The 13,179-nt window shown below is 36.2% G+C and overlaps 1 protein-coding gene and 1 non-coding gene across 2 annotated transcripts; both read left to right on the top strand.

The window, feature by feature from the left end:
• Positions 1–1,245: 1,245 nt before the first annotated feature.
• On the top strand, positions 1,246–11,944 carry LOC127804113 (uncharacterized). The gene is made up of 15 exons (XM_052340849.1): positions 1,246–1,748; positions 2,500–2,581; positions 3,873–4,367; positions 5,515–5,683; positions 5,895–6,047; positions 6,457–6,554; positions 6,814–6,905; positions 8,281–8,351; positions 8,445–8,580; positions 9,074–9,133; positions 9,236–9,318; positions 9,404–9,480; positions 9,602–9,672; positions 10,993–11,050; positions 11,272–11,944. Exons 1-15 carry the CDS (start codon positions 1,519–1,521, stop codon positions 11,392–11,394), a joined length of 1,998 nt encoding a protein of 665 aa, XP_052196809.1. The 5' UTR covers positions 1,246–1,518; the 3' UTR covers positions 11,395–11,944.
• Positions 11,945–12,052: 108 nt separating this feature from the next.
• On the top strand, positions 12,053–12,125 carry TRNAK-CUU (transfer RNA lysine (anticodon CUU)). Its single transcript has one exon. It is a non-coding gene; the product is annotated as a tRNA-Lys (tRNA).
• The last annotated feature ends 1,054 nt before the right edge of the window (positions 12,126–13,179 follow it).

Genomic DNA, 13,179 nt, shown 5'->3' with positions numbered 1-13,179 from the left:
ATTGCCCCTATTTTTTCGGCCATCACTGTCACCCTCGCTGTCTGCCATCGCCCCAGCTTTTTTGGCCCATCGCCCCCAGTGTCCGCCGTCTTCCTACCCCATCATCCTTATCTTGCCCGTCGCCCCCACAGTCCGCCGTCACCCCCAGGATCCGCCATCGCGGTTCATCCATCATCTCCTTCTCACTGTCTCTGTATATGTATATATATATAATAATGTGTATATATATAACAGTAATTTATAATTAATTTTATTTATAATAAATATTTTTTTTATTATTCAATAACATATCTTTTTTCATCTTTTTATCATATTCTGATAACTTATCAGCTATTTCAAACTAAATATATAATTATTAAATAATAACTTAAAAGTACATTTTGCCAAACACATTATTAGTTTAAACGTTATCTAACTTAAACGCTATTGCACAACTTAAATACTACCTAGCTTAAACACTGTTAAAAAAAGGCCTAGGTTTTTATTTTTATAACTTTTAAGTTAGGTAGTGTTTAAACTTAACGTTTAAGTTAGGTAGCATTTAAGTTAATAATGTGTTTGGATAAATATGTTTTTAAATTATTAGTTAATAGTTATGTGTTTGGTTTGAAAGAATTAATAAGGTATTACAACTTGATAAAAAGATAGAAATATACATGTTGAATGATGTCAAATTTTATCATTAAATATTAATAAATTATACATAATTATTAAAAATATATTAATACAATATTATTCTGTGTTAGCGGCAGCGGCAACAGGGAGGAGGGGAGGCAAAGCACCGACAATGACAGGTAACGGTCGATGGGGTGACAGACAGTCGACGATGGGGATCTTGAAGCAAATCAGGGGTGACGAATGGCTTGTGACGAAAAAGACGATGGGAGCAGCAGCGGGGGAGATGGAATCGATGTTGTCGATGGGGGCAATTGCCAGCGAGAAGTAGTTGGTGGGGGTGACGGCGATGGTCGACAATGGCAACCAAAAGAACTGAAGAAGAAGAAGAAAGTGGGAGAGAGAGGTTGAAGGAGAGGATATGACTAGAAATTTAAAAAAAAAAAAGAAAAAAAAGAAAAAAATGGTAAAATACTTTCCCAACCCAACTTTAAACAGCGTTTCGTAAAAGTTATCTCCCAATAACGAGATAACTTTTACAAAAACGCTATGACAACAACGTTTGTGATAAGATGCAGCCAAAGACCTCGCCAACTTTTTTTTAAGAGCCCGCTTTGCCAAACGAGCCCTCAATAGATAAACTACCATTATTCTAGTCGAAAACTAGGTCCAGAACGACGTTGTCAAATGCATTGACGAGACAGGACAGGGGGGCTTCGTCGTTGCCGAGTTCAAAATTTAAAGAATAAACAAGACCTCCTGAATTTCTGAGCACTCTATCCTTGTGATTGAAGGAGACCATTTCAAAGTACTGTGTCATATTCGGTTTGGAATTAGCCGATGCCTTGAATCACATTCTCCTCACGGAAGCTTATTGGAGGCGAATTCGTGTTAATTTTAATCATGATGTCGTCGATATTTACGCCGACGCAGAGGTACGCCGTCGGAGGACTGTTCGGTCTGGCCCTCCACCAGGCGCAGATCCATCAGATTCACCTCCTAGGCTCCGACGATGAGAATTCCGGTGCCGGCGACCGAATCAGCAGTGGCAGCAGCAGCAGCAGTAATTCCGTCGGCGAAGACCCCGATCTTTGGGTCCATCCTTCTTCCGGCCTCCTCCACCCTATCTTCAGGTGAGTTCTACAGAGATTTGTATTGTTTGATTACCTTGATGCGTGGAGATTATGTTAATTTCTACGTCTGGATGTATGGAGATCCTTTGTTGGAGTGAATTCAGGCGTTTATTTACATGGTATTAGTCATTGTGGAAATCTCGCTGATGGCTTCTCTGGTCTTTTTTAGTTGTCGGTTGTAATGTGCTCCGTGTTGCTATTCCTGGGAAACTCTGTGAAATGAGAATAAACTGATAGTGTGGATCTCAGGTTTTAGTAATTCGGGAACCATGAAAGTCTAAATCCTCAAACCTATGTTTGGAATTAGAATTTTGTGGAGAACAACAAAAGGAAAGGACAAAAAAATGGGAAATGAGAACGAACAGGTTGAAACTAAATTTTTCTTATAGTAAAAAAAGGAAAACAGGTTAGAACTAAATTACTTTAATTTTTGGTTGTGTGAAAAATTGAAGAAAATGAATAGATACTTGTTAAACATTTAGCTTTGATTTGATTATTAATACAACATACGTAACATATGTAATTTCATTTTCCTTCCCTTGGACAGAGCTAGATCCAAATATATCAATTAGTCTTGTAAGCTACTCCTCTTTGTTTGGTGGACTTTTAGTTTTCTGGAAATTACAATTGCATTATACTAATATATATATTTTCTCTGGTTGACATAAGCCTTAAGCATTGTGGTAATTTTCATATTAAGTTTTTGTTTGGGAGATATTAGTGATATTCTAAAATAATTGTGTCAAGACAGGTTCCTAGAGATAGACAGTACAGCATGGACAGGGCTTGAGGAAACTTCTGGGTCTTCTCCTGCCAAGCATCATATTGGAGCGGTGTGTTATGAGGCTATGTCCTACAGCTTTCAATCTGTTCACATCAAGTGAAGTACACACCTGAAAAAAAAAATTCCGAATCTTCAGACTCTTGCATGCAATCATACTTGTGTGTGTGGGCACGATGAGTTTGTTGCTAATTAGCTTCTATTTATGTAGCATCACTTTTGGAGAGAAAATTTATTTCATTTATTTTTTGCCGTTACAAACTAGAATTAATTGAACTGGTAATGCTTTGCTTAATTTTCATTTCCTATTTGTTGCTTTTCTTTTTCATCATCATGAACTATACCTTATCCTAACCAAGTTAGGGTCGGTTGCAGGGCATTTACAATCTCAATTGACTTCTAAAAGTTATATTGACAATATAATTCATGCAAAAGAACAATGTGGCAAAATTATAAGTCAGAAGTCCTTTCTAACACAACTCTTTAGCGAGGGAATGATCAGATAAAATTCCAACACTATTTTCATATGAATAAGTTTCATGAGATGACAGTGAACGAAGATAATTGATATGATTGTGTTCCATTATTTAGTTAATATTGTGAAACCCACCTGCTCAATATGAAAAATTAAAAGATCAGAAAAAGATGCACAGAAGAGTGAATACTGCCTGATCGGATGCAAGATTACATGGTTACCGTGAATAAAATGGCCTCTCAAAATGCTGGAACTTGTGATCTTTGCTATTGGATGACCTTTAGATCTCAAAACCAGACTTCTGCCTCTCCTGTGATTAATAACTGTTTTTTTTTTTTTTTCCCCAGCTGAGTTAAGACATATTCATTGTTGAGTATTGGATCAAACCAATTTAGATCCTTTCATATGAGCCACTGCCATGTTATGTGATCTGATGGTGTCATGGATTAGCTATGAAGTAGTCTGTGTACTGATTATCACAGTTGGTTAATTTGACCTATCTAGTGACGGAGGGCTACTACAGTTGCAAAAAGGAAATAGTGTGAATAAAACATCTGCTGCATTGTAATATGGACATCTTGCTCTTGTAACTAGGACCATATAAGTATGAATCTCCATTTATGCTTATTGTAGGCAAAGAATATAAATGATCTTCATTTATCATTTTTGGTGGAGAATGAAATGATTACTTGCCCAGATAATAGGGATCGTGTCCTTTAATCTTCTTCATAGCAGCAGACCATTCTTATCATTTAAAACATCCTAAGAAGATTGAAGTTCTTTTCTACAACCTCACACCCATACTATATATTTTTTCATTGAACTTGTAATGTCCCTAAATAGCAATTGGTTCTTCATCTTATCACAGTTTTCAAGATTACTGTCTGAAGAAAGTGGTGATACTTCCTCAGATATTGAGGATAAGGAACTTGCCTTGTCGAAAGGTATTGATGCCATGGCGCAGAGCATGGAAACAACTCCTTCTGACATGGAGTCTAAGATGGAAAGCTGTCGGGAATATGAACTTGAATGTCGTCAGAAATTTTCTACTGAGAATAAATCAAACTCCAATGTAGCAAAGGTGCCCCTTGAGACTCAACTGGAGTTGAACTCTGACATGGTTAGTGTCGAACAGGCAAGGAATCAATCTGGCAGTAATGTGGATGAAAAACCGTTAGAAGAAGCAAAGATGCTTAGCTACCAGAGGAAAGTGGCAGTTCTATATGAACTTCTTTCTGGTTGTCTGGCTGACATGCATGACCATGACAGAAAATCTAAACAACGAAGAAATGGCTATGATGCTCGATATCGGGTAGCTTTGCGGTTGCTGACAACTTGGTTTGACATCAAATGGAATAAAATGGTTTGTGTACACATGCTTTCCACATTATAAGTTGGAATAATGTTCTAGAAATGATATACTAGAACTCTTCTTATATTTATCATAACATGATTCACCATATAACTGAGTATGGACTGTCCAATGTGGATAAAATATGACAGTTCCATTTTTGTGTGTAGTACTACTACATGCAGAATATGATGGATCTATATTTGAAAATTCTGCTTGTAAAGAATCACAACTATGAAGAAGTCCATGTTATATTGTTTGAAGACTGAAGGGAAAAAAATTGATTATTGCAACAAACCATTCACCATCAACCTTCTTTTCATAGGATCTGAGGGTGATGTAACTAGTAGTGTCAATACCCTATCAAATTGAAGAAATGGTTCAGATCTTCAACACGGGGCATGAGATACTGTGTTAATATTACTTTCTTGCTGCATTTTTTTTGTTATTTTAGTTTTCTTTTGTATATATATTCCTTTATCATAATCATGATGAGTGATAAAATAAGTTGTTTCACTGCTTTCTTTTATTAGTAAATCATGCATTTTGATAACTCTTAAGAAAGTAATAATACTGAAGGGAGTATTATTGAACCATCAATTCTTCCTACCCATTAATACCTAGTGCAGTAGGATCTTGTTTACAGCAGCATTTGGGACAGCTTGATTCGTTGTAATGCTAACTATATGGAACAGTCTGCTGCCATCCACCTGGTGAAAGCTTAAATTTGAGGAAATCTGGAATTTTCCTTGAGATGCCATGAAAAGTATAGAATGGGACATTTAACCTTTTAGAAGTGTTAGGATTTCATTTCCTTCCATATCACCTAAATTATTTGAAGCAAAATGAAGCTTCGGTGATTTTTCTATCCGAATGATAAAAGTGGTGGGTCTCCTAAATTATATAATATGAAGGCTGTGGTTTCTTTTCTCTGTTCCCTCTCTTTTCTCTTAGTTTTCATCACCATATCTCAAGTCACCCACCTAAGTGGTATTGTAGACTCTGTCAGTTGTTGAGGTGGGTGCACACTGGCCAAAGTAATTGCTACTTTTTGGGGACATGGACTCAAGCATTTTATTTCAAATATGTTGCTGTACATTTCCTCTTTCCTTCAAGTCTGGATTTGTGCCCTTTTTAAGTAGAAATTTTCTGTTTGCAGGAAGCTATCGAGACCATGATTGCTTGCTCGGCCATGGCTTTGGTGAAAGAGGCACAATCAAAGGAAGAAGAATCCCAATCACCAAAAAGTTCTTGGGCCAGGTGGAAACGCGGAGGTATAATAGGTGCTGCTGCATTAACTGGGGGAACCTTAATGGCAATTACTGGCGGTATGATTTTCTTGGCTTTTGACCAAGTGTATGAATTAAATTTCTTATGACATCAGTATTACTGACTAAAATGGGCCAGCCAAGTGCAACAGGTTCCCACCACTACAAAATCTGGGGAGCATTAAATGTTTGCAGCCTGACCCTGCATGTGGAGATTTCTCTTGTTACATCAATGTTAGTGACTATTAGTTTATATCTTATTCTGTAACAGGTTTAGCTGCTCCAGCTATTGCTGCAGGTTTAGGTGCATTAGCTCCTACATTGGGTACTGTCATCCCTGTGATAGGAGCTAGTGGGTTTGCTGCAGCTGCAAGTGCTGCAGGAACTGTTGCTGGTTCTGTTGCAGTGGCTGCATCATTTGGAGGTTAGTATATTGTTGAGAATTGTCCACAAAAAAAGTTGGTCTGTCTCTGTTTGCCCTTTTTCTTTTAGTTTGTCAGATTTGTTTACATTTTCAAGTAGTGCCTGTGGGTGTTGATTTTAATAATATTTAACTGCAATAACAGACAATTTCTGTGGCTTGATAAAAATATCTAAAATTCTGGTTTGAATGGTCCAGTTTAGACTTATATTTTTTCTTTTATTAGTGGATAACATTTTGTAATGGATGAAATGGGGAAGTATGTTGCTTGTGCAGTGTTTCTTTCTGCCATAAGTTTGAGTTAATATATGAAATATCTCAATGTTATGCCAATAAGAGTTATATTTTCATGCTTTATGTTCATGAATACCACATTAGCCTACGCTTCTGTGCTAACATTTTGTGAAATCAGCTGCTGGAGCTGGACTTACAGGGAGTAAAATGGCTAGGAGAATTGGAAGTATTGATGAATTTGAGTTTAAAGCCATCGGGGGAAACCACAACCAAGGGGTGAGTATTTTGGATTCCTTCTCTCAGTGCTAAGTTATTTCCCCCAACACCCAACCCTATTCCATTAAAAGAAGAAACAGAAAAAAGAAAAAGAAAAAGAAAAAGAAAAAGAAAAAATGTCTCTTCTTCTGATGTTTCTCATTGTTCTTCCATTCTTCATATTATTTTGTTTTCCTTTTTCTCATTTCTCGTACAAAATGCTTATCTTAGAATCAATATGGATTCAAGGTTCTGCACTAATCAAAAGTTTTTATATCAGCGCCTTGCAGTTGAGATATTGATCTCAGGATTTGTTTTTGAGGAGGAAGATTTTATCAAGCCTTGGGAAGGACACCATGATAAGTTGGAAAGGTAAACTGCATATTCAGCAATGTCCTTTTCTTATACAAGTTAAGAGCCTGTGGGGCAAGGTCGTTGCAGCCTTTCTGGGAGGAGGGGGAGGGGGTTATTCAAGCCAACAGTCAAGGGTTTGAGGAGGGGAGGGGATTGGCATTCTTCCCACTGCATGAACACCTTCCATCTGACTCTGTCTTTTAATGTTGGAACTCTTGTTAGTTATTTCGTATGGGCATCTCTCCCTGTTTGGTATAGTTAGGTGCATTTTACTTCCATAATTTTACGTGGTAACCAAAATGCGAACATTTCTGGCGTCTGTGTTTTTTTGTCTTTTCTTTACTTATCTAAACTGGATTATTGGGCTCATTCCATGATCTTTATTATTAATTTTAATGTAAAGAAAGATCCTTCTGCCTTTGTTGTGTGTGTATATGCATTTTATTTCTTTGTATTGAACATCTTTTATTCATGGTGGTGTAGAAATTCTAGCTAAAGAGACCTCTTGAAGAATTAATTAAATCTGGTTCCTAGGAAGCATTTCTTCTACGCTGATTGAGTCCACTAGTAGTTTCCACTAAATGGTCAGTCCATGGTAATCTCATGTCACGACCCCCTGAGGGTATTATTGTAATGATAGTACTACTGTAACTGTGGAGTGAATAAGCCTATTGTATTAGGCAGTTACAGCTTTAGTTGATTGTACCTATTCGGTTATGATATTTCAAACCAAGGGAAGTAGCCTATAAAAGGCCATGTGCAAGAGGATGGGAATTGGGAATGAGAATATTGATTCTTTCCTTCACATTTCTTTTCCCTCCTCCTCTCTCTCTTCTCTCTAATTCTCCCTCCTTCCCTCTTCAAATTCTCCCTCCAAATTCTACACCCTACATATAATTCCAGAATTGGCCTAGCCTCAGATCCTTGGCTTGACATCATTGGAGAGCTTGCACGGGTCTTCCTGACCTTCTTTTGTCCTATTATGTGGGTTATGTTATTTGTGTAAAACACAACAAAGTATACCCGTCCTATGTTATTATATAAATCTGAACAGTAAAACAGCCAATGTCTATTAACTTACCAAATACTATATAGGGTTCAAGATGACAAAAAAATCTACTTTTCATTGTCTTTTAAAACCATGTTTTGAGGCTTGCCCTAATTTTAACAGGATGACAATTTTTTATCTGAGGCTACTACATTGATGATTAATGCATTGTGCAACTTTGTTTAACTAGAATTGCTTGGCTACATAAAGTTCCGTCTTATTTTTTGTCCTCGTTCTGGGTTGGGCTTCATGTCTGTTTTGGATGCAAATAAACCTTCTGTTTCATGGATCCTGGAAAGTACAATTCTTGCTTTTACGTTTCTTACAACCTAGACATTTCTTTAGGTATGCGCTGCAGTGGGAATCCAAAAATTTGATTGCCGTTAGCACTGCAATTCAGGACTGGCTTACTTCAAGTATACAATCACAATCTTAAAGCTGGTACTGTTAAAAATTGCTAGTGCTGTATAATGAAGTCTATATTATTATGTTGCTGGTATTTTCTACAGGGGTTGCAATGGAGTTGATGAAACGGGGTGCCATGATGACTGTATTAAGTTCTCTTTTGACAGCATTGGCTTGGCCAGCAGCATTACTTGCTGCTACTGATTTTATTGACAGCAAATGGGCAATTGCCATTGACAGGTTTGTCTTGTCATTTGACCCGAGGAGGAAGACTGAAAAATAGGGAGGGGGGGGGGGGGGAAGGAAACTATCTGGGCTCTAGGTTAATTTGTGTGATATGCAGTTGTTGGATTTTATTGAAAAAGATGTTATATATGTGTGTGTGTGTGTGTGTGTATTGGCAAAGCTGAATGATAGCTGAAATATTGAAAAGTTAGCATCTTGAAGTACCTAGGTTTTACTGAAATATAGAAAGCCAAAGGATTTGAAGAGTTTCTGAGATTGCTCAGAATAGTTTTTAAGTTATTATGAATATGAAATTGTTACTGCAATCTAATGGTCGCCATTTTATCTTTATGGAATAGGAAGCTTCCTGACTATGATTTGTGGGATCATTAAAATGGATCTCACTTGTAAATGTGTCCCTTAAAGAGCACATCATGTTCCTTTTCTTGCACGCCGAATTTTTCTGTCCCATAGAAAATGTATCGTTCTCATGTTTGGCATTTCATAGATCTGATAAGGCTGGAAAGCTGCTTGCTGAAGTATTACAGAAAGGATTGCAAGGGCAAAGGTAAACAATACTTCTCAAGATTTTTGTATCTCTTGCTTAATTGCTTTAGAAGTGTAACCGTGCAGTTATATCCAATTTTATTGGTGGTGGTTTTATTTTCAGGCCTGTAACACTTGTTGGTTTTTCACTTGGAGCTCGGGTGATCTACAAGTGCCTCCAGATGCTGGCTGAAACTAACCATAATGGTAACAAGTACCAGTTGCAAAGTATCCTTATTATATGAGTTGTTTTGGCTTTACTTGGATGATCCTAATGTACTGAATTTGGCAGCTGAACTTGTTGAAAGGGTTGTTCTTCTTGGGGCTCCTATTCCAATTAAAGATGAGAACTGGGAAGCAGCAAGAAAGGTAGAGGAGTTGCATGTCTTGTTTTTCTCTTTATTTTATCTTGAAGCATCTCCTTAGATTTTCTTCAAGCTAAGCAATCCCACTCTGTGGTTATTGGAGGTTACCTTCTCCTGTTTTCCAGGTTGTAGCTGGGAGATTTGTGAATGTTTATTCTACAAATGATTGGATGCTAGGAGTTGCTTTCCGTGCTAGGTATGCAACATAATCAAGCACTGTTGATGCAACAAAGATGGATGACTTATTTACTCATTATCTTTTTTGACAATGTATCTGTTTATCTCTTGCTCTGTTTTTCCTCTTTTTTTTCTGCCTCCTTAGTGCTTGCAGGTGTGAAATAATGAAAATTCTGATCTCTGTTTCACCCAGTTGGGACTCATCTACTCTTTTTCTCTTCCACATTGCCCATGTCACTGTTTTTGAAACAATAATTAAAATGGTAAATGTGCGTAATCAATCACTTGCCATCATCATCTGCTAGTCATAGAAGATCCGGAAGTAGATTCTTCACTAGTGGGGTGAGAATAAATGAATGAAGCAGGAGAAAACTAAAAAAGTTAGGACAAGGAAGGCAGCATGTGCAGAGTGCCTACACTTCCTTGTCTATTTGTATATATACATCCACGTACATGTGTTTTAGAAATGTGCTAAGTCTGAATTTGGCCATCATGCTTTGTGGCATCCCTTGTTTTTCATGAATTATAGATCTCCCCGTCACAGTTTGTTGGACAAATCTAATGGTGAGTGTTGAAAGACTAAATTGTCCTTTTCTTTATAACTTGTGTTTTAGCTTCAAACTTCATATCCGTACATTATAAGCTAAGATAAAATAACAAAAGATCAACTAAGATAACAAAATGATAAACAAAAATAGCATTTGGTGGTCAAGTTTGATTTATATCTTAGAAGTTAAAAATAAAACAATTAAAAATCAATTAAGCTCTTTGATCAACTCAGTAGAAGCTCCAGGGAAAAGAAGTGAGGATGGCTGTTTTGGCCATAGGTGGGATTGGCCAGGGAAAAGTAACAGAGAAAGAAAGGAAGATATCTGGGTTTGCTGAGAACCCAGAATCCAGATTTGGGTTCTAGGTTCACCAGTGGATGAAGAAAGAAAAAGAAGAGGAGGAAGACTTCTGCTAGACTTGGTTCACCTGTGGTGATGGGATTGGGGTTAGGGTGGTGGCGGTGATGCCTGGTGTTCATCAGCTAGATTTTAGTTGGAATAATTGCTTGACCAGTAATGGAAGTTTTGGTAGGGGAAGAAGAAGAAGAATATTATTAATATAATCATTAATTTAATAGCTTGACTAAAGCCACTTCTGTTAGTTTTCTAGTGATCTTATAATCCGTATAGGGTTAACTGTCACAAAAATTTCAAACTAAGGGAGTTCATCATTAGTTTTCAGAATTGAGGGAGGCAACATTTATTTTTGGCAAATTCCTTTTGGGGTACAGTGTGTAATATGCCCTCTATTTTAGTTGTATCAACACTCATAAGCTGTTTCATTTGAACAGTCTACTCACTCAAGGATTAGCGGGAATTCAACCGGTTGATGTCCCTGGAATTGAGAATGTAAGTTATCGCCTTGCCGTCAACAATTTGTTAGTAGAGAGTGTTGTTTATCAAGGAAGCTATTATAATATCATTTTCAAATCAAAATATATCATTTTCAGTAGAGAGTGTTGTTTATGGATTAGCGGGAATTCGGTGCTGTTATATCATTTTCAAATCAAAATATATCTTGGTGTTGTTTATCAAGGAAGCTGTTATAATATTTTCGACTGGATTCACAGGTTGACGTAACAGATCATATTGAGGGTCACTCATCTTATCTGTGGGCTACCCAGCAGATCCTAGAACAACTCGAGCTAGAATCCTACTATCCTGTTTTCAGTAGCTCTCTCATAAAACCTTAGGCTGGCTGGATTTTCTATGTACTGGTACTGAATCCTTGTTCATTTTCAAACTCCCGAAGCAACACAAGTGTAGATATGGTAGCAGCAGAACTCGTAGCCGGTTCTTGCGTGATCTGTCTCCGGTTACGCCCTATTCCGATCATAAAACCAAACGACTGAATTAGTATGATCGCTGCCCGTAGAGATTAAACGTGCTCTTGTGTCAATTGCAACTGCATGTCGTAAAGGCGAAGAAATTTTCAGAGGAGAAAGAGCAAACAAAGGTCAGTAGAACTGGAAGAGGCATCCATGAGAGATTTTGAGAGGATGCTTGCTGCCTACTCGGCATTTGCAATTCAGATATGCTGGAGAGTCCGTAAAATGCTTTTACAGTGTCATTCTGAATGCTGCTCTAAACCAAAAAGGCGATATCCATTTTAGGTGACTGGCGGCTCTTGCTTTTATTTTTAATCAAGGAAGCCGTTGTTTATCAGGGAGCTTTCGATATGTAACGCACTCATATGTTCCAACTTTAAATACGAATTATTCATTCTTTTTTCTGCTTTGTAAATTAATCTTGCTTTTCTAACTTGTGCATCATCGTTGTTGGATGATCTCGCCCTCGCTTCCTTTTTCATGAGATGAACTTGTTGGTATTACCCAGTTGCTTTAGCAGTGGGCCCGTCTAGCTCAGTCGGTAGAGCGCAAGGCTCTTAACCTTGTGGTCGTGGGTTCGAGCCCCACGGTGGGCGTTTCTGTCTCATGCGTTTTTCATGACCAAAGGCTAAGGGTATGTTTTGCTGTTTTATATTTGTATCACCGTCCATTGCCATCTTGTCCTCTTCTTCCAGACTTGACTCTCTCTTGCGTGTGTTTTTTAAATGTACCTTATTTAAATAAGGTAAACACATTTTCAATGTTCAAATAAATATTTTAAAATATGATATATTTTATTATTAATTAATATAAATACTTGAAAACTAAAAATAATGTAGAGTAATACTAACAATTGCCTTTTAAGTACAATAAATGAACACTTTTATTAGTTGATACTAAGTATATCATATTTTGCAATATTTTTTTTATCAATCAAATTATTTGAATTGAAAAAGACAGTACAATAAATACATTTTATATGAAATCAAGTGCATTTACCATACCTCAAGTGTTGTTCCTAAGGGACATTTGTTAAAATGAGCAAAATAAGATTGAAATATTTTTCGGATCAAGATATGAAATTGTCAAAATAAGCCTGAGAACTATTTTAAGATTTGTATCAGAGTGGTTGTTAAATTTTTTAGAATTCACTAATAATATTTTTTTTTTATATATTTGTTAATACATATGATAAACACCAAGAGAATAATTTTTTTTACCAAAATAACCCTATTATCAAATTCATTTAATATTGTTTGTTAACATCAACAATAAATTTATAATTAAAATAGTATTTTATGATTAATATGAATTGTTAAAAAAATAAAAATAATATTTTATTTTCTAAATTCATGTTCAAAAATAAATTTAAAAAGAGTTGAAAAATATAAATAATTATTGTTGGAATTACAATAATTCCACCTAGATAATTAAAAATGGCCAAAACATATTTTCATAATAGATAACAAAATATAAAATAATTTAAAAATTGGTAAAAGGAATTGTATTAGTTAATAAAATATATATATAGAGAGAAATATAAATTTTAAAAATCAATGAAAGTAATAATGTCATTTAAATTTAAAAAATTGTCAAAACATATAAAAATATATTAAATAATATTAATTATAAGAGTTAGGTAAATAAGTT

This window comes from Diospyros lotus, chromosome 6 (genome assembly GCF_014633365.1).
Source record: "Diospyros lotus cultivar Yz01 chromosome 6, ASM1463336v1, whole genome shotgun sequence".
Taxonomy (NCBI): domain Eukaryota; kingdom Viridiplantae; phylum Streptophyta; class Magnoliopsida; order Ericales; family Ebenaceae; genus Diospyros; species Diospyros lotus.
This window is presented reverse-complemented; position numbering and strand designations above follow the sequence as displayed.